This window comes from Quercus lobata, chromosome 10 (genome assembly GCF_001633185.2).
Source record: "Quercus lobata isolate SW786 chromosome 10, ValleyOak3.0 Primary Assembly, whole genome shotgun sequence".
Classification (NCBI taxonomy): Eukaryota; Viridiplantae; Streptophyta; class Magnoliopsida; order Fagales; family Fagaceae; genus Quercus; species Quercus lobata.
In genome coordinates, this window is record NC_044913.1 from 23793385 (window position 1) to 23815932 (window position 22548).

The window sequence follows — 22548 nt, forward strand, 5'->3', positions numbered from 1 at the left end:
CCTTCTAATTATCTTCTTAAGCTCTTAATGAGGTTCTGAGCTTCTAAATTCTTAGTTTCCAAATTAGAATCTAAGCTCTTTAGCCCTTATCTCACAAAATGCCCCTCATATCACTACTCATAAGCCTTTATCCACCCCCAACAGAAAATCCCAGCAACATCGCTAAATTCTCTATTACACCATTGCTCATCTTATGCTCATTTTCTCACTCTCCATATTCAAAAAAATACATCTATCTTGCTACTCATATCTCTAAACATCTCTTTATCCACTTCTCTTATAAAATCCCATATCTTGGAAAGCAACAAAAGCTATCACTATAATCTTTCCAGTAGTTCTAATATCATTCATTTACCATCTTATATATATATCTCTCTCATACATCTTACAAATTGTATCTCTCATAACTTTTCCATACATATTTCTCATATGTATATATTACAAACCCATTTCTCACCAAATACCCACACTTATTACTCATACAAATTACAAATACTACATCTTGTGGACACAAAGGGGAAGTCGCCACCTAGTTTTTTCAATGTTCTAGGAGCCATATATATAACATTCTTTTCGAGGAAGGACCTTTTATCTTATTATTAGAGTATGAGTTTGGAATTTAGGTACGTTCTTGAGAAGGTGTTTGGCACCTAAGATCGCCCAACCCTAAAGTTGGCCTCCTATCATTGTGGCTTAATCTTAACCTTATTAAAAACCATTTCAACACTTGTATCCTAACTCACACATACACTAGCATTCATCTAACATACAACATGGCATCATTCATCCCGAAACACAGGTAACAACCCAAACATGTCAGCAAAGCAAATCATATCATAAATCAAAACAAGGCATCAACTTCATACACATATATCAAGGGATGATTAAATAATCAACATGCATATTCATGTGAATGTATGACTTATCTTATTTACCTTGCAGCATCTCAGCACCTATGGCATAATGAATGTGCATGTGAATGCATGTCCATGGCATTAAGATTAAGAAACAAGAAGACAAACACTAATCTAACATATGAGAGATACCAACAAATAAAGCATGTGAACTAAAGACTCAAATACGTTATGAAAATGGTTTAAACATAGGCAAAACATGTAAATCAAATGAACCAAACAATATAAGGAATCTGAATTAGGGTGTTTGGACAAGTACCTGCGCACACAACCAGAGGCCTGCGTATGCAAGACTTAGCCTGCGTATGCATGCTTATGGCATGCGTGTGTGGGACTTGTTCAAAACCCTAACCCAAAAACAAACAAGCAGAAAGACATAGCAGAAAGGAAAACCCTAATTCTAACAACCTAGCATGCTTATAAACATCAAACAAGCATAAGACTAAACTACACAAACATATTATAACATAAACAAAACAAGAAAAACAGATTAAATAACAAAAGAAAGACTAAAAAGAGAAAAGAAAGGTTGGAGCTTGATACCTCAAAAAGGAGTTCCCCTTAGTCAAATCTATCACAAGTCATTAAACAAGCGATTAGCAACGTTAAACTAAAAGGATTGGGGCCATAAAAGGTATCAATCAAATAAAATTGACTTGAGAGTATTTTGTGAAAAACTCCCTTTTGATTTACTATTTTCTAGTGAATTTTAGGTTTTTCCTGTGGGATTTTTGTGTGTTTTGAAAATGTACCATGCAAGACTTTTTATAGTGGAAAAAAAAAAAGGTTTGGAACGGCTCTCAGATGATATGAGATTCATTCCAAACCTCAGCCATTATTACAGAAAACTTGCATTTTCCATGTTTCTGAAACCCTAGCTGCGTAAGTAGGAATGTGTCTGCATACGCATGCTTTGGCCTGCGTACGCAGGCCGCTACCCATGTACGTGGGCTGAGGGCCACTTTGGTCACTTATTTCCAAAAATAAATTTTTGCTCATTTAAAAAGTTATATTTTCCATTTTAACACTTCTCAGGTCAATTTGATATCTAATTTGACTCTAAACTGGCCTTGGGTCTTAGAGTATGAGCATCATTAGGGAACGGGGGCCTGAGTTGTAAGGGGTACAAAATGTAGTGTCTACACATCCCACAAAACATCTATCAAACACTCATACTTCTCCATCTCCATACTTCTCAAGTAATATCAAATACTTATACTAAAGCCCTTCTCCTAAAAGGCACAAATACTTCTTACAAAAACCATTCTTATGGAATGCACAAAACTATCTTACAAAAACCCTTCCTATGGAACGAAATACTATTCATAGCTTCACAATAACTTAAAAAGCATTATCCAAGGTAAATTCATTTAAGTGCATGATAAATGGGACAAACTTAACTAGCCTCTACACACAGCTGGACATACTCTCTCTCCCTTCAGTTGCATCCATTTTCCCCCCTTTTAATCTTGAAGTTATCAGGGCATATTGCTTCTCCATCGCTGGAGTCATTCTGCTGGAACACTATCAATTCACCGATGCTATACAGCTGGAGTTACAAACCATACAAAGATAAGTCACCAAGTTTCCATATCTCTAAATTTACATTATCGAATACTTGATTATTTCACCTTTAAATACATATTACTTTATTTTAACTACTATTATAACTATTAATCAAAACTATTATATCAAACACATATTATTTATTATTTCAACCATTATCATGATTCTTAGACTTTGGGCTTTACTCATTTTGTGGGCTTAAAAATACGTCGGAAGCCATTGAACTATATGGCCCAATGTTGAGTTCTGGACGCAACTCCCCATACAAACCCTGGGTTTAACAAGGTCATCCCTCAAGTGGACAACACGTGGTTGCGCACCGAAAAACGGCCCCCCAACACATATTTCATAAGGTATTGAGAACCACTATACCAACATTTCAGGTTAAACAAATTTGTTAGACTGCAACTAGATATACCTACTTGCATATTGAAATTATTAGAATATTGTCCTATTTTTAGTTTTCGTTCATTGTGCTATATTTATTTTCGTCGAATCTACTAATCATTGAAACTAATCAAAGTTCTAACTTTTGATAACTAATAAAAAAGAAAAAAAAAAGAATTCTAGTTATCTTAATTGATAAAATTTCTTATTTTCAAATAAGAAATCTAGGATTCTACTTCACCTATACTAAAAACCAACATTCTAACCTAGCCAATATTAGTTTCCGAATTAACTTATACAGTAAATTGGGAAAAAAAAAAAAAAAAATCTTCTTAGTGAATAAAAAATGAATACTTTTTTACCAAAATAAAAATGACGACTTTCTAAAGCAAACAGATAGTGGACTTATTGTGCCATATTCAATTTCGTCCCTTCGCTTATCAATCTACATTTTGACTATTTGATATTAGCAAATCAACATTCTGACCGAATCAATAAGTATCGGATCTAACAAATAGATTAAACGGCAACTTTTTGACCAAAAAAAAGATGAAGACTTTTTTTATTTTGTTTTTTTTTTGGTTAAGAGGAAACTGCATTAAGAACTAACAAGTCGAAGAGGCTAAAGTAGCGGCTAAGAGCGTATATTAGTACGACCCAGAAGCATCTGAATTAACAAAAATATAAATTTCAACACTCTTCAAGGCAAAGAGAAAGTGGAGTTTAATTTGTCCCAAACAAAAAAAAAAAGGTGGACCTTAAAAAAAGGAAAAAAACAAAAGTATAAATTTCAACACTCTTCAAGGCAAAGAGAAAGTGGACTTACCCAGAAGCATCTGAATTAACAAAAATATAAGGCTGCGTTTGATTCGACTTCAAACGAATTCCGGAAATCAATTTCCGGAAAATGGAGCGTTTGGCTGTGACGGAAAACGTTATTTTCCGGAAATCGAATTCCTGTTGACCAAAATTTGAAGCCTTGACCACGGAAATGAATTTCTGTCTTGATTTTCACTTCAATTCATTTCCGTGGCTTGCAAAACGCAGAGAGAGGGAGAGAAAAAACAGGAAACACAACACGCGAGCGAGAGAGAAAGAACAAACCGCGATCGAACCTCACACCCAGAGCTCCGATCGACGAACGAGCGAGAGAGAGTCGATTCAAACGCACCCCAAACCGCGATCGAACCTCACACCCAGAGCTCCGATCCGACGAACGAGCGAGAGAAAGTCGATTCAAACGCACCTGCGCGAAGATCGCGCCGTCGCGAGATCGCGCAGTTGATCGCGATCTCGCCTTCGACCGAGATCGCGATCGACGGCGCGATCTCGCGACGCGTCGATCGCGATCTCGCGCCGTTGATCGCGATCGACGGCGCGATCTCGCGAAGCGTCGATTGCGAGATCGCGCCGTCGCCATTCGAATCGCACCCTTCGTCGTCCCCGATCGCGAACCCAGATTCGTCGTCCCTGATCGCCGCAGTCGCAGCACCGATTCGTCGTCCCCGATCGCGATGGTCGCACCCCAAAACCGATCGTCCTCCCTCTCTTCCTTCTCTCAATTTGACCGGAATATGATTTTTTTTTTCTGGGTTTTATTTGTGTTTTGGTGTTCTGTATGATTTTGATTTTTGGTGTTGTTGGGGAGGCGGTGTTTTGGTGGTTGTGGCTTTTAATTGCCGGAGTTTGCTGCCGTGAGTTTGGCGGAGTTTGTAGGAAAATAACATTTTCATCCATACAACCAAACACCAGAAAATATTTTTCACAACATTTTCCGTAATGCAACCAAACACTTAAAAATATTTTCCTTTCCGGAAAATCACTTACATGAAACAAACACAGCCTAAATTTCAACACTCTTCAAGGCAAAGAGAAAGTGGACTTTAATTTGTCCCCAAAAAAAAAGTGGACTTTAGGAAAAGGAAAAAAACAAAAGTATAAATTTCAACACTCTTCTAGGCAAAGAGAAAGTGGACTTTATAAAAAAGGAAAAAAGAAAAGAAAAGGGGGCATTCTGAGAATCGAACTCGGTACCTCTCGCACCCAAAGCGAGAATCATACCACTAGACCAAATGCCCACTTTGTTTCCAGAAACTGCAAAGGATATCAATAACAATAATATAGGACCTTATATAGATTCTACCTTACAAAAACTGATAAGTGAAGGTTAATACTCAAAACACATAAATCTTTCGTTTCTGCAAGGTTTGGAAGAAGTAGATAGGCAGCCTTAACCACCAGAAAAATAAACTTATTAATCATGCACAAAAAAGGTTAAAAAGTTAAAACAAATGAAAAGAAAGAACTTAATGCTGACAATAAGAAGGGATTCATTTGTCATATTTTGGATGAAAATGCCTTGGAAAGACTGGTTGGCCCTCCTGAATCAGCAAAACTAATATTACAAACTTGTTATGAGACCAGAAGATGGAGCACTTAGATGAGGTGCAAGAAATTGCAACAAGATGTTCTCTAGATCATAGGCATTGCCATGCCTTTAATTGAGCCACATAATATTACTCTCAATTCTATAGAATAAAAAAATTGTTAGAAAGAACCATCCTATTAACACCCACCCCCCCAAAAAAATAAAAATAAATAAAACGTGTATAAAACCATTGGATTTCTAATGAAAAATATTACAATGTCCTTATTAAGAACAAAGCATAATATTCCTATTAAAATTATTGCTATAACTTTCTTTCAAAGAATGATTGTCTCTGAGCCACCATGGTGCCTTCCATATTTCCTTTTTCCCAAGGTAGCTTGGAAATAATGTCTACTAATAGTTACTTCATCTGGAAAATCATAAAAGCAATGTTCAGTTACTGAGATGCACATTCTTCTTCATGAATAGGACCCACCTGTCTATGATCACCAAAAACTCATTAACCTATGCTGAAGGTTAACCCAGTTGTTCCAAGGGTTTGGCACTGTTAACAAATGTGGCACTTTTATTAAATCCCTCCAGCAAAAGGATTCGAACTGCTTCCAGCCCATCTTGAAATGTAAAATTTAACTGAAAATACATTTTTTATTGAATAATTAGAATCCAAAATGTATTTTGCATGTTTTTCTCCACTACAAGTCCATGAAAAACTTTCTACATACCTCTTCACGTTCTTGTTTACTGAAGGGGCGGAGAACATAGTTGATGGAATCCATCTTCCCAGGAGGCCGTCCAATACCTAGTATAAGTTACCAATTTAATGACAAATTGGTTATAAAAAGAGCTTTTAGCAATACACACACACAAAATGGCAATTATCTTAGTGCTTTTAAGCGCATACCAATTCTTAAACGAGGAAAATCACGGTTCCCTTTGAAGTGATCAATGACACTCCTCATCCTGCAAGGGAAAGCAATTAATAAGAATTAATTTTAACAGCCTTTTTTTTTGGGTGGGGATGTTGAGATGTAAAACCATCCTTACAAGCAGCCATTCATAAGTAAAACAGATACTAAAACACAAAAAGATAGATATATTTTAACAGTGTACTGAGTCCAAAAAATTGGGAATTGTTGTGTTTGACACCCTGGTGTCTGAGTCATCCCAGTGGGTTAGTGCCCTTAAGGCTCAGGTGTAGAATAGGAGATTTTATTTACTCTTCTTTTGTTTTCATGTTAATATTTTTTTTTTTTGATAGGTAATAAGAATATTATTAAAACAAACTAAAAAATAGACAAAAGCCAATACAAGGTGTTCATGATGGTGAACACAAGGAAAAGCAATAAACAGAATAAACAACAAAACAACTAAAAGGAAAAACTTAAAAAGCAATACTAAGAGAAGAAATAAACTCTAAGATAGTGGAGCATTCCGAGAAGCCCCAACACCTAGACCAATCAAATAAAGTCTTATGACACAGAGCTTGTAATTGAACCAAGGATTTCTCAGTGTCCTCAAAAGAGCGCCGATTTCTTTCCGTCCAAACAATCCACATCAAACAGCCGGGAATTATATTCCATATGTCTGAATTAAATTTTCCTAGCCAAAAACTCCAACAATACACCAAGCTTTCCACAGAGCCTGGCATGACCCAATGTATCCCAAAGATCTGAAGCATATAAACCCACAAAGAGTGAGCTACCGGACAATGGAGGAGAAGATGATCCACGGTTTCCTCATTCCGATGGCACATACAACACCTATTCACCAAAATGCGCCCCTTAAGCTTAAGATTATTCAAAGTAAGGATTTGTCCATGAACCGCTGTCCACACAAAAAAAGCCACCCTCCTAGGGATCTTAGCTTTCCAAACACCCTTCCACGGAAAATTGGAATCAGCTGCACCCCTAATGATATTGTAATAGGACCGGGTATTCCCTTTGAGACACCAATGAGAGGTGTCATTCCCACCACCCCTAGGGATCCGAGATTGAATGAACTCAAGGAAAGATAAGGCAGCCCCTAATTCCCTTTCATGAAAGTTCCTATGAAATCTCAAATTCCAGATTCTATCGTTACCACCCTCTTGGTAGCATAGAACATCAGAAATGTAAGCTTCCTTGTCGTTAGAACACACATACAACTGAGGATAAAGCCTATTAAGCGTGTTATCTCCAACCCACTTATCATGCCAAAAAAGAATACGAGAGCCATCCCCCACCACTAAGGACACATGGTTGGAGAAGCTCTCCCAACCATCATGAATACCACGCCATGGACCACAACCATGAGCCCTTCTACAATTTTTAGAACTCCACCCCCCTTGACCCTCACCGTATTTAGAAGCAATAACCCTCCTCCAAAGATGAGTGCCTTCTCGCCCAAACCTCCATAACCATTTCCCTAACAATGCTTTATTAAAGTGCACTAACTTCCTGATCCCCAAACCACCCAAAGCTATCGGTAAACACACCTTCTCCCAAGCCACCAAAGGATATTTGAAACACTTCTCTGAAGATCCCCATAAAAACTTCCTCTAAATACGCTCCAATCTATCAGCCACAACTACAGGAATGACAAATAAGGATAGATAATACGTAGAAAGGCTAGAAAGAGTACTCTTCACCAGGGTAAGTCTACCCCCCTTAGATGAATAAAGACGCTTCCAACCCAAGAGTTTCTTCTCCATCCTCTCCAAAATAGGATTCCACATAGATGCTGTTTTGTAAGGGGTGCCCAACAGCATACCCAAGTACTTCAAAGGCAGACAACCCACCCTACAACGAAGAATGGCAGCCAACACATCTATATTTTCAACCTCCCCAATAGGAACAATCTCACTCTTCCCCGCATTAACTTTCAGACTAGTAAAAGCTTGGAAGCTAGTCAATGCCAGCCTAATGGACAACAACTGATCTCTAGACGCATCACAAAACAAAATGGTATCATCTACAAACAGCAAGTGTGAAATGCGTACCCCTATAGAGTTAGTAGGCCCCACACGAAAGCCACGAAGTAGACCACAATCCTCAGTTTTCTTCAACAACCTACTTAGAACTTCCATAATAAAGAGGAAAAGAAGAGGGGACAGCGGATCACCTTGTCTCAACCCACGAGAGCTTCCAAAAAAGCCTACCGGGGATCCATTCACAATAATAGAGAAACGAACAGTAGTTATGCAAGCCTTAATCCACTCCCTCCATCTCACCCCAAAACCCATCCTAGCCAATAAGTAAAACAATGCGTCCCAATTCACATGGTCATAGGCTTTCTCAATGTCCAATTTGCAAACCACCCCGGGCACATGGCTCTTCAATCTGCTGTCTAGGCACTCATTAGCAATAAGCACTGAATCCAAAATTTGTCTCCCACCAACAAAAGCATTTTGGGACTCAGAGATGAGACTATCTAGCACAACCCTCAATCTATTTGCCAACACCTTAGACAGCAGCTTGTACACACTCCCTACCAAACTAATAGGCCGAAAGTCCTTAACATCAATAGCATTATTTTTCTTGGGAATTAGAGTGAGAAACGAGGCATTTAAAGACCTTTCAAACACTGAATATATGTGAAAGTGCTCAAAAACAGCCATAACATCCTCCTCCACCACTCTCCAGCATTTTTGAAAAAAAGCCATGGTGAAACCATCTGATCCAGGAGCTTTATCCCCCTCCATCTCCATCAAAACCTGGATCACCTCTTCTTTAGAGAACTCCCTCTCCAAGGCCAACCTTTCATCCCTCCAATGCAATCAAAATCCAATCCATCCACAGTCGGACGCCATATATCTGGCTCTTTGTAGAGATTTTGATAGAACTGAACCATTTGAGCTTTTACAGTAGAACCGTCCTCATATAAGACCCCATCAACCACAATGCTTCTAATGTGATTTGTTCTTCTATGATAGTTCACTAGTCTATGAAAAAATCGAGTGTTGTTATCTCCCTCCTTCACATACAAAGCACGAGACTTTTGTCTCCAAAAAGTCTTCTAAAGCAGCTAAAGCTGCAATATCACCTTTAACCTGAGTTCGACGGGACTCTTCCTTATTAGAGAGGCCCCGCATTTCTTCCTTAGCATCTAGACCCAATAATTCAGCCAGCAAACACTTCTTCCTAAATGCCAAATCTCCAAATTCCTCCTTATTCCACTTCTTAAGGTCTTCTTTCAGAGCCTTTAATTTCTGAGCTAGCACAAAACTAGGGGAGCCCAAAAAGCTATACCCCTCCCACCAAAGTTTAACTCTCTTGAGAAAACCCTCAGATCTAAGCCACATATTCTCAAACTTAAAAGCACAGCGACCCCTATCACTCCACCAGCTTCCACCAAGAGCAGACAATGATCGGAAATAACATGAGGGAGCACCCTTTGAGACACATTCCCAAAATGATCCACCCAATCCACACAAGCAAGAGTCCTGTCAATACGGGACATAGCCTGCGGCTCAGCATCTTTAAACCAGGTGAAAGATGCCCCGTCCAATGGAAGATCCACTAAATAATTATTCTCAATAAAGTTCGAGAATGCGAACATGGCTGGACTAAAAGATTCACAACCAAGCCTCTCGCAGGGGTATCTAATAATATTAAAATCACCGAATAAAAACCAAGCTGTGTTCCACCTGATCCGTACCCTGGACAGCTCCTCCCACAAAGCAGCCCTATGATGATCAGCATTAGGACCATAAAGACCAGTGCAAACCCATTCAAAACCGTCCAACACTCCCCTAAGAAGAACACTAACAGAGAACTGACCAACAGATACATCAATTTTCTCGACCACCCGTTTATCCCAAATCAGCAAAACCCCCCCGGATGTTTGAACCGCATCCAGTACCGCCCAATCAACAAAGGGACTACCCCACAAGCTTCGCACAAGAGCAGAATTTGAAGAAGCAAGCTTAGTTTCCTGCAAACATACAACATCACATCTCCAATCCTTCAAAAGATTCTTACAAACCTCTCTCTTCTGAGGGTTATTCAACCCCCTAACATTCCAAGAAAGAAGTCATAAAGACATTAATAACTACCAATAGCCCCTGGTCCTGACGACGAACCTCTAAAACATCAATCAATTTGATTGTCCTAATATTACTTGTAATGAAAATCTTAACCTTAATAGACATGTTCAATCTTTTGGACCCAAAACCTCTTTTTGCCCCCACCCCCGGCTGCACTGCCACAAGCTGCTTCCAGTATGGGGAGGATTGTGGTTGGGACAATGGAGATTTTTTCAAATCTTTTCTGTCCAAGAGGAGACAGAATCCTGGAATTATGTGCACAGTAACCTTGGTCTTCAGGTGATACAAAAGGTCTATCTTTTGACTAAAGGCCTGAGACTCTGTGCAATAAAAAGACTAAAGTTCACTTTACACATCCTATATTTGGGTTAGTTGTCATTTCAGTCCCTTATGTTCAATTCAGTTTCATCCATAATATTTTACATTGTTTTCAATGTTGTCATTCAGTCCATTTCCATGAATGATGGGGCTGTCAAATGGCAACCAAGCTCAAAACAATATAGTTTTATTAAACCACGTCAGGGGAAAAAAATCTATATAGCTCACCCCACTTTCTTCTCCCCCCCCCCCCCCCCCCCCACCCACCTTTTTTTCTAACCTTCTCCCATTGCACGGCCATGGTGGCCCAAGATGCATCACCATACGGCCAAGCTGGCACAGCACTGTACCACCACATGGTCACCATGACCAGCTGTGCCCCAGTCATCATGGCCAACAAAACCACCATGAGTTGCCAAACCTGTCACGAAAAACCCACCCAAATTTTGGTTTTAATGGGGGACTGAATAGATTTTTGAGTGGAAATAGGGAGAGAGAGATTTTGGGATTAGGTGAGATGTTAGTAGTGAGAATCTGGTGTGTGTGGGCTTTTAAATTTTGGTTAAGAAATTTGACTTGAGTTAAGTAACAACAATTGGAGGTTGATTTACTGGGATAGTAAAGTAACAAGATGGTTAATGGTGAAAGGTCAAGGCAAGTGAGATTGAGAGTGGCTTTGAAGCACATAGGGTGAGACACAGGTGGTTGTGGTGAGGCAAAAGAGAAGCTGCAATGAGGTTTACTTTGAGATGAGAACCTTTTTTTTCTTTTGTCTTTTTGAAGAAAATTTTTGACACATTTTTAAGTGGAGGAGAAGGAATTTGAACTCTAAATGTCTTCATTGGAAACACAAGGAAATATCATTTGACCTAGAGGTCATTGGCTTCTTTTCGGAGGAATTGAGAGATTTAATATTTGATGACTTGTATTTTTTAACTGACATGACATATTTTATATTTTTAATTGAACCAATTGTCACACATTATAAGGATTGCATGCTTATATGGCATTTAACTGCCACATTAATCACAGTAATAGACAAAAAGATAACATTGAAAGTGTCAAACATTAGGGATGAGCATTGAAAAATTTTAAACATAAACAAAAATTGAAAACTAACCCAAACATAAAAGGGTATAAAGTAGAGTTTATTCAAATAAAAGTGCAAACTCTAAAGAACTATATTCAAGAATGGTAACTATCTTTTCTATAAGATGCTGAATTATATCCATGAAAAATTTTGTATCAGCAGAAATATAACATTATAGTGGCATAACAATCACCCATTCTTATCCAAAAAAAAAAAAAAAAATCACCCGTTATGTCCTCCATGTCCACCTTTTGGCAATAGCCGCAATTTTGCAAATGGCAAATCTAAGTCATCAAAAATCTGTAGAAGAAAATCAGAAATTCAGATTGAACAGAAAAATAGTGAATCAGAACTCAAGAAGATCGACAAGAAAAAAAAGGTTGTGAGAAAGTGCATGTAGTAGGCAAGATGTTTACCACAAGAACTTGCTTTAACGGAATCTTGTAATAAGAAACGATAGCCCCAACCTTCACCAACCAATCCTCATCAAAACCATAGGAAAATAACTGGAGGAGAGAACTTGATAATTAATAAATATAAAAATCTTTCAGATAGCTTACTTACAGACTCACCACTTGCATTCATGAAAGTTTGGGGTTTAGCAAGCATAACAGGAACATCTCCAATAAAACCTGAAATATCAAATCGTATTAATTCAACACTAAATATATAAGCAAACCAGTTTTTAAGCCACTGATTTCTGCTCAACAAACATCATGAGGAACTGCTTCAAACCTATCATTTGCTAAGGCTTAAGGTGGTATACCCTGTGTAGTGGATGTTAAGCATGTTAACTCTGATATCAAGGGAACTCAAAACAAGATTGGTTTTATTTAGAATCTCTGATAAGACAAGATTCATCATCAAATAAAAATTAAAAGAAACCTAGAAAATGTTAAGTAGGAATCTTAATCTAATCCCCATGTTATATCAAACTGATGCAATGCAATCATAAGATAGAAGAACCAGAAACCAGTTAAATCCTGCATCAAATGTTTATTTCCAACATTTCCCCCTTCCTAGAAATATATACTAAAAGGAAGGTTCTATCATCTATAGAGAACATTATGTGAATGATGATTAAAAAAAGGAATATTTCTAGCACCTTCAAGCATCTCACAAACATGAAATATGACAACTAGACCACAATTATCACATTGTAGTAAGATACACAAATTGTCACACTGCGTTAACTTGCCTATTGATTAATAAAGCCGAATTCATCATCACAATCATTGGCTGTTTAACAGATTTTATATGTGCAATCAATTAACCCAAAAAGTTCAAAAAGAAGGCAAACCTTTTCCTAACAGAGCTTTGAAGGAAACACTGCTTATTGATATCCCTTCAGCTTCAGCTATAGCATCCACCATCTCAAAGCCCACCTGCCCAGAATCCCACCTCATTATAATCCCATACGCCACCAACCCAATGTACTCAAGATAGCTCTAGCTCACTTCGCCATATATCATGCACCATGTTATGAAAATTTCCAATAATGCTTTCTGTTAATAAATAAGTAAACAAAACTAGTGCCCAACCTCATGCATATCAGAAACTTTTTTGATAACTGGAATGCTGGCAGCCCTGTTTAACCAAGTTCGAAAATTTAAGACACCAGCTAAAACTATGAATTCCATCCTAAGGACCCCTCTCATTAAAGTTAGGATTTTTTTCCCCTAGTTGTTGGTGAATTACACACGTACCACCCACGACCTCATTCTTCACCCGATTATTGATTTTTATGAACATAGCAAGTGCCATTTGAACTAGAGCTCGTTTTCCGCTTTCTCTCCAATCTATTTATAGTATTTTAAACTTTAAATTTCATTTACTTGTCATATTATCATATGATCACATCCTTATTTTCCGCCTTTTCGTGTGATAAGCATAAAGAAATTACAATCACAATTGAAATAAAAAAATCTACAACAAAGAACATTGCAACTAAATTTAGCTAAATTTAAAGTTCAATAAAACAGAGAGAGAGAGAGGTAGTACTGACATTGTGGCGAGTGGATTGGTACTTCTTGCCGGGGTTACCGAGGCCAACAATGAGCCAGGGCTGCTGCTTGGGCTTTGGGGACTCTACGACCGGTCGTTCAGTGGGCGAAGAAGCTGTGGTGGTTGTGGATGTCGTTGACATTGAAGCAAAAGAAGAAGAAGAACTAGTCCAATCCGACAAAGACAAACGAGTTATTAGGGTTTTGTTACAGTCAAGGTTAAAAGAACCAAACCAACGGTAGCAAATAGGAACAAAACGTGTGGTGGTGGTGCTGATTGATGATATACTACTGAAACAACCACCGAACCCAAAACTCATACTTCCTTTTCTTAAAATTGTTGAAGAGGATGAGGAGAGATATAGAGAGAGAGAGAGAGAGAGAGGGTTTTGGTTTTATTGACGTTTGAATTGAGAATGTTTTTTTAAAGTTTGAAACCCCTGTTTGGTCTTGTTGGGGTTCAAAAAAGGTTTTTTACTTTTGGTTTCAAAAAAAAAAAAAAGGTTTTTTACTTTTAAAAACAAAAAAAGAGACGCCGTTGCCGGGGATCGAACCCGGGTCACCCGCGTGACAGGCGGGAATACTTACCACTATACTACAACGACTTGTTGGCTTCTCTTTCCACACTTGTGAGAGATGTTACGTTGCAAATGTAGATTACTTTCAAACCTAATTTTTTTCGATTATTTTCAGCTCCTCGCATGGTAATTGTAAATTCAAAAATACATATAATTTGAATTATAAATTTATGGTTAAGAATAGTCAAATTAAGATATCCATTCATCTAAATATAAACAGTTTAAACATATAATTTGTTTTTTCAAAACAAATACTCCATAGAAAAAATAAATCAAAATTAATAAAGTATTAAGAGTATAGCAATATACCTGTGAATATATAGACCTAACTCAAACTCAACAGAAATTCTAAGTTTCAAATTGAAAGAGACTGGTACCACCAAAAAAAAAAAAAAAATGATGGGAGGCCTGCTTAAAAGCATGTTTTTTTATATATTATATTATATTATATATATACTTTTTTTTTTCTAGAATTCTATTAGGCTTCTGACTCAGATTCCGCAAAGTAATGGGTTGTTTTATTTTTATCGATACTAAGTAGAACCCATTAGTTTTATATAAGAGTTGTAGTAGAATTGTAAGTCCGTTAGTATTAGGGGTAAGAAAAGCTGTCGTGAGAATTAAAAAAAGAATGACAAACTAGTACATGTACAATACAATAAATATAAAACTTATGTGCTGTTTGGTCCTAGGACGTTGATTTATCTTTCCTGTTTTTTTCAAAATATCATTTTGATGCCCTCATACGTGATGAAAATAAATGGAATGGTGTCAAATTGGGTTGTATGATGTATGGGGTATTGACACCTTGAGAGACATGGAAGAGTATTTTGGCAGCAAGAGAGCTCATAGAGCGTGGAGCTGTGTATCTGTATGAAGGATGGGGAATGGACAGTTGATAAATGTGTGGAAGGATCAAGGGTTACCTACTCCAATTACACTTAAAGGTATTAAACCTCATTGTATACCACAATGTAAGAGCTTATTCCTGAGCCAACTCGTACATGGAATCAAGAACTTATTGATGAAGTCTTCATGCCAAGAGATGCTACCATTATAAAACAAATACCCCTATCTCGAAGGTGTTTTTGGTGACTCTTCGTATTGTACAAGTACATTTTCTAGAAATTTCATAGTGAAGAGCACCTGCTTTAGCTATGGTCCCCCGTAGCTTCGCCATTGCCCATACTCCCTCTGATGCCATTCTTATATTTGTTCCATGCTATTCCTAAAAGTGTAATAGTGTACAAATGTTAGCCAGTATTGCTAAGGAGCCATATGGTTAGAGCCTTAAGAGGATTTTCCTGCTTTTCTCCTTCCCATTGTAGACAAAGATATAGCTTCATAAATTTTCTATCGTTCTTAACTCAAATTTTTTTTTTTTTTTTTTTGAAATTTTACTTTATGCTATTAACTTATTGATTTTGTGCAATTAACTCATAGCGTGTAATTTCAGGACAAATTAATGCATGTTATTATAAGTACAATACCATGTGACCAAATTTGTTAAATACATTATTTTAAGAAAATATATAAGGTGTATATGTTGTGGTGTATAATAAACAAAGAAGAAAAATGAATCCACCCACACACCAAATAATGACAACTTTAATGTTATTTTGGTATCTATTTATTTTGTATTTAAGTCTCATCACAATATCACACTCATGTTTATTTATTTTAGTGATTGACAAACGCATAAAATTCACTAGATAAATACATAAACCTCGAATTAATCCCGAATTAAGATGAAAAAGAAAAACCTTTTTTATTAAAAAAAAAAAAAAAAAAAAGCCTCTTAGCACTCACATAGTGTGTGTGTGTGATAAGGCTAATTAAATTTATGGTGAAATTTACCATTTATGTGAGAGAACTCAGAGAAGGGAATACCACATCTTTGTACTCTTGAACACTTAATAATTTTTTGTAGTTTACAACAATTTACTTATATATCGTACTTAAATTGTACTTTGTCTATTATAAATATAAGATTTTGCAAAATGCAAGTAGGCAGTGAATGCAATTGCACAGAGTCTTGCAAGTAGCCAATAAAAATAGTCAAGATGTGCCCGATTAAGATTATCAGCACACCAACTATCTATGCCAAATCCACTAGTAGCTTCCTCAATGACAAAGACAAGAAAGCTGCTTAAAAAACTTCCAACCCCAAAAATGCTGAGATAAAGAGCGAGACCCATGCTCCTTAATTCAATTGGAACTTGATCATAGAAAAATTCTTGAAGACCAATCATGAGAAAAACCTCAGCAATGCCTGACAGAACATATTGAGGAAGAAGCCACCACACACTCATTGGTATAGTCACATGTGGCATATCAATCAGCCCAAATTCCTTAGCAGTTTTCAGCCTTTTTATTTCAACTAAAGCTGCAACTACAATGCAAATAGCATATAAAAGCATCCCAATTCCAATTCTCTGTAACATAGTTATCCCAGATGGTTTCCTAGTGAAAACTCTTGCTATAGGAACAAAAATGCAGTCATACATGGGAATGAATAGAACTGTGGACAAACCAATATAGGATTGTAGTGAGGCAGCTGGTATCTCAAAGCCAAGAAAAATTGTTCGGTCAAGGGTGGCACCTTGCTTGGTAAAAAAAGTTGCAGTCTGTGCCGTCACAATAGCAAAAATCAAGCTAGTAGCCCAGATTGGAACAAGCCGAAGAACTGCCTTTGCTTCTTCAACTTGATTGACAGTACAAACCTTACCGTGCAAGGCTTTGTTAAGGAATCTGCCACATTGAGGATCCCAATATTTCTGTATGAGTTTAGATCTATGAAAGGAATTAAAAGTTGTTTAAGTAAACCAACGTTGTTTCAACTGAAAGAGGAGCAAGACTTGTCCATTAGTTGGAAAACTGGATGTATGACTCTTTTTATTAGTAATATAATCGAAGTTCCTGATATTGTTTTTTTTTTCTTTGGTAAGTAGAAGTTCCTTGTGGCATAGTGAAGTCTTATATCCTAATAAGGAACCATAGTCCGGTGGTACAAGTAATTTTAGTGATATTACAAGGATTTCTTAGGTGTCAATGCCATCATGTAGAGTTCCTTCTCTAGGAAACTGAGTTTATGTCCCTAGGAGCATAGGCAAAATGAATTATGTAGTAGCTATACGTGCAGTGTATGTATCTCTAACACAAAAGATTACTAGAAATAATTGATGAATTTGATTTCATGAAATAAAATGTCCATATTCTGAAAGAGCATCAAGAAAAATGAAATAGAGACATTATACACGCCACATGAAAAATGATTGAGTAGCTTCGAAAAATCACCAACCTAAACCACACAAATTATCTTTGATTTGTGCGTTGAATCCTTGCATTATTTTCAAAGAAATATATCATTTTTCTCTCTCTTGGTATTATGCTTAACTCTATAACATGTAAGAATAAAATCCACTGAATGTTCTTCTAGGAGTTCACTCTTCTCCCATAAGTAGGATTCACTCTATATCATATTACCATGCACATCTATACATAAAATTCCAACTCTTATCTTTTGGTGTAGTAGGAATATCTAGCTAAGCATGTAGTGACTCTGCTGAAATAACAGTGCATATAATCCTTATAAAAATCTATCACAATTCCTTATTCAACCTTTTTGTTGCTTTTGTATAGCCCTTTTCCTTTTAATATATTAGCATAGAAAGAAAATTCATCTCTTACTGGAATTTCTCAGAATCATAGTGTCGCAGGGTTCTGCAAGCCTCCTCTTCAAATGCTATTTCTGATGGTGTAGTCTGCCAATTTTTAATTGCAGCAAGAAACACCTGACCAATTCTTACAAATGGGTTTTTCTCCTCTTTGATACTAATACTATATCGATAAGTTCTAGTACCAAGCAAGAAGACACCAAAGGCAATGATCATCACAATACAAGGTATTCCAAATCCTAGACCCCAACTAAGGTTGTCTTGTACATAGCTTATGATCAACATTGCTACAAAAGTACCTGCACATAGACCAAAATACCACCAATTGAAGAATGAGCTTTTGGCTTTGCATTCCACTGGATCTTCTCCATCAAACTTTTCGGCTCCAAAAGCTTGTACACAAGGCTTGTATCCACCTTGCCCAACTGCTACTAGATATAGAGAGATGAAGAATAAAATCACTTGGAGCTCAGAAGAACATAATCTAACTTTGAGGGTGTCCATGTGATTAGATTTGATGAGAGAAGGAAGCACTGACAGAGTCAGCAGGCCCAGTCCCTGAAATTATTCCCAATCTAAGCCAATGATAATTAACTAAAAAATATATATAATGCTGAAACATTACTGTTTGGTTTGGGAAGAGTTGGTTCTGAAAGCTGATGCTATCTTGTCATGCTTTTTGAACCACTAGTTGAAACCTAGGTGAGCTGACAATGCTTAATCTCCCCATTCCCCCCCCCCAACCACCACCCCCCCCCCAAAAAAAAAAAAAAAAAAAAAAAAAAAAATTGCTGTGACTACAATCCTAAGAACTATTTGTTTTTATGAAAACGTACTAATCCCTAGCAGAATTCTTGCTTATGCAGATATGAAAAGGCTTATGAGGAAGAGAGGACTGACTAAACTTTGGCAATATCCTCCATTTTGTCACCCCCATTGTAGGAAGAGTTCCTTTTTCTAGTATCAGTAAAGGTGTGACAGGACGGTCTTCGGTTGTGAACAAGTGCTAAGTGTTATTTATGCACTTAGAGCAGCAGCTATGAGATCTTTACAACTTAGGGGGTGTTTGGTTTGTGTTTTCAAACAACCATTTTCAGTTTTTAAACAACGTTACACGTATTTCTATACACTTTTTCACACACACGAATTTTCATAAATATTTTCAAACAACAATTTTTAGTTTTTAAACACATGTACCAATCGGGCCCAGCTTTTCTGCTGTGATTATATTGGTAGATAGCCAGGAGGTCGCTGCAATGCATAAAGTAAAAAAAAGAAGAATTAAGTGGCAGGTTGAAGTGTTTTTTTTTTTTTTTTTTTTTTTTTTTTTTTTTTTTTTGGAGAATGGCAGGTTGAAGTGTTGATCAAGACATTAGACCATCTTAATGCTTAGGACAAATTTTTTTACAAAATATTTCAGAACTTTGAGGTGACAAAATGGTGAGGTCCAATGACAACGAGAGCCAATAAAACTTGTTAATTCAATTGTTGTGAAAATTATTGTGTTCGTAACATTACTTTAATTTCCTTCTGTTGGATAAAAAAAAGAAGAGCACAAAATCTGAGCTTAGATTCTACTTGTCTAAAATAAGGATACGCACCAGAATGTAAATGCAAGAAGCAATAATAATGGTGCGATAGCGGCCCAGATAAGAATCAGCTATGAAGGCTCCCAAGAGTGGAAGCAACAACGCAGTTCCTGACCAGGTGTTGACGTTCACAGCTGCAGTGGCTGTTGACTGACCCAGCTGCTCAGTCAAATACATTATCAGGTTGCAGCCAATCCCATTATACGCAAACCTCTCCGCCACTTCCACACCTATATGTATAATAAACCCATCATACATGTATATTTTTTATGCCCAAAATAAAAAAAAAGCAAAGTAATCACCATGTACTTCCTTACCTATGATGAAACTTGCAGACCTCCAACCACCAGAGTTGGATCTCAGGACAGGTCGGCCTTTGTAGTCTGCGGCCTTTTCAATTGTGTCTAATAGCAATGGAGTTTCAGTGGCCATTTCTTGAACCACGAGTTGAATCTTGAAACAGAGCGAAGTGTGGGCTTTCTCTTCTTTGCTTAATTTTTATCTTATTCGTGGTTGGAGCCATGGTTGGTTGGTCACCATGTTGCAACTTGCAAGCTTCGGCCTTTATTTATTTATTTTTTATTTTTTAAATAAATAATAGTAGTAAATATAATAAAATAGTATTGTTCAATGATTGGTTTTTTGGCCACAACAATTATTATTCATTTTTTTTGCCTACTTGGTGGTTGTTCTTGTTCATGTATTGTATACATTTATTTGTATCTCGTAATCAATGCCATTATAAAGTGTTTCAAGGAATCCGAGAAGATTTTTCATTAACAAAAAGGCGCTGATTTGAAAAACTGAGAAGAACATCCTTACATTGGAAGAACAATTGTATGTTTAGGGGCGTGCATCCAACCTATAAACCTAATGAAATTAATCCAATCCAAAATTTTAAATTAGTTTTCGGGTATTGAGTTGGGTCGTAACTTCCTTTTTTTTTAGCTTCAAGTTGGGTTAGGTTTATGTTAATAGTTTTTTCAATTTATTTAACCCAACCCGACCTACATGTACTTAAGTTTATTTTAATTTATTTTAGTTTGATTCAAGTATTTAGAGAATTAGTTTGAATGAATTTGGAAATTTAGAATTATATATATTTATTTACAACCAAACCAAAACTAAGAGAAAATTCAATTATGTTTCAAATTAGATTTTCAATTGTGGGCTAATTGCCATGTATCCATAGTCCACTTATGTTTTCTAATTTTATGCCAAGTGAGTTAATAATTGCAAAATGCTAAGAGTCCAATATTAATGAACTATAAAATAAAAATAAAATCAACCATATATCTATTCAACAAAAATCATTACACATTCTATCTTATTAAAAAAAAAATCATCACATGAAGTTCTCTACTTTTACTTTAGAAATAGAGAAACATACCAATGGTTCTTAGGAATCGGTTCTTTTTTGCCTCTCTTGACATCGTGAGAAGTTCTGCCTTGAGATTGGTCTATTTGCATGTGTTTTTAAATGTATAAGTATGGGTAATTTAGTAAGGTGTAATCTAATTTTCATTTTACTTAGAAATAGGTTCTCTTTGCTTGTACATATAAAAGTAGATATCTCATTTGTGATAGCGTAAGGTTTTGCCATGTGATGCATTCTTTGAGTTTTTCTTTATATATTTAGGCTTTCATTTCAACAAAGTTTGCATTTATATTAAAATATTAGTTCACTGAATTAGCCAATAGAGTAAATACATATATTAATTACCTATAATTTTGCTCTAATTATTTATATTAAATAAATTTATATGATTATATTTTTATAAATTCTATATAAGAAAAATTTTTATTTGAAATAATAATAATTGTATTAGTAGATTTAAAATATGACATTCTCCCTCATATTTAGTTGCTATGACAACAATTGACATACAAGTCATCTAAAATTAAATATTCGATTATTTGTAAATTTACTAAAAGTAATCTTAACTATTTAGATTTCCATATATATATATATATATATATATATATATATAACACAATGAAGAATATAAGAAAATAATTGAACTATATTTGCATTTTTATTTTATCAAAACGATATTCACATTTTTGAGTAGGTACGAAACATGACTATTTGTATAGTCACTATATCATGCAAATTCAAGTTTGAAAACACATATAGTAGATCAAATCACTACACTACTTTGTCTTTCTATTTTGTTTATAAAATAGAATACTAAATATTACAATTTTTTTACAATGAAAAATTATTAAAAATATTTTTTTTGATACATCAATACTTGGGGTTGGTGATTTAATGTCTCCACTCTCTATTGGGAAGTGAAAACAACAAGAGGTGGAGGTGTCAACCAATAGAGCTCTCTTGGTGAAAATGATTGAAATATTGGAAGAAACTAATAACAAGTGGCACCACACACCATGCAAGAACTCAATTAGCTGCTCTCCAAAAATAATGGCAAGAATGACCATAAACATAACTATTAAATTCACATAACTTCTACAAACACTTTTTTGTTACAAACGCCGCTCCCTACAAGATAAAGATGGTTTACACCACCATCACAACTTTCTAAGCTCAACCTATCCTCAACTTAATCCTCAACTTAGGTGTGTGAACTAGACTATTATAGAGTGAACTGGACTATTATGGGAGTAAAGGTCCTTATTTGAGATCATAAAAGATATTGCTCATAATTAGGGTATAGAGGGTCAAGGTGATTCACATGGTGTATTGTCAGTTATCAAAATCTACTAAGAAATTATTATTATTTTTATTTAGATAAATTTTCAATAATAGAAATGATCCATCCAAGAAGGATGCAATATGATACTTCAAAATATTTAGGATTTTGAAAAAATAGCTTGTCAAGAAGATAAGCCTATACTTTGTTATTAGTAATGCAATTCTATTACATCTAAATTATAGTATTGATAAAATTAAAAAAAAAAAACACTTGGTTATTCTCTACTCTCTAACCGTTAATTAACAGACTAACGAACCATTCAGAAAAAGACAAAAACTACACTACCCTTAAATC

The 22548-nt window shown here is 36.0% G+C and overlaps 2 protein-coding genes and 2 non-coding genes across 4 annotated transcripts; all 4 read right to left on the reverse strand.

Moving 5' to 3' along the window:
• Positions 1-4873: 4873 nt before the first annotated feature.
• TRNAP-UGG lies at positions 4874-4945 on the reverse strand. Its single transcript has one exon. It is a non-coding gene; the product is annotated as a tRNA-Pro (tRNA).
• A 382-nt stretch (positions 4946-5327) lies between these two features.
• LOC115964034 (peptidyl-tRNA hydrolase, mitochondrial-like) lies at positions 5328-14107 on the reverse strand. The gene is made up of 8 exons (XM_031083321.1): positions 13693-14107; positions 12988-13072; positions 12252-12319; positions 12104-12154; positions 11914-11987; positions 6158-6216; positions 5979-6055; positions 5328-5886 (listed from the first exon to the last, which is right to left on the reverse strand). The coding sequence occupies exons 1-8, from the start codon at positions 14008-14010 to the stop codon at positions 5773-5775; spliced, it is 846 nt and encodes a 281-aa protein (XP_030939181.1). The 5' UTR covers positions 14011-14107; the 3' UTR covers positions 5328-5772.
• Positions 14108-14223: 116 nt separating this feature from the next.
• Positions 14224-14295, reverse strand: TRNAD-GUC. Its single transcript has one exon. It is a non-coding gene; the product is annotated as a tRNA-Asp (tRNA).
• A 1861-nt stretch (positions 14296-16156) lies between these two features.
• LOC115962536 (protein NRT1/ PTR FAMILY 5.10-like) lies at positions 16157-20089 on the reverse strand. Its single transcript, XM_031081386.1, has 4 exons — positions 19852-20089; positions 19547-19764; positions 17959-18503; positions 16157-17019 (listed from the first exon to the last, which is right to left on the reverse strand). The coding sequence occupies exons 1-4, from the start codon at positions 19964-19966 to the stop codon at positions 16227-16229; spliced, it is 1671 nt and encodes a 556-aa protein (XP_030937246.1). The 5' UTR covers positions 19967-20089; the 3' UTR covers positions 16157-16226.
• Positions 20090-22548: the final 2459 nt, after the last annotated feature.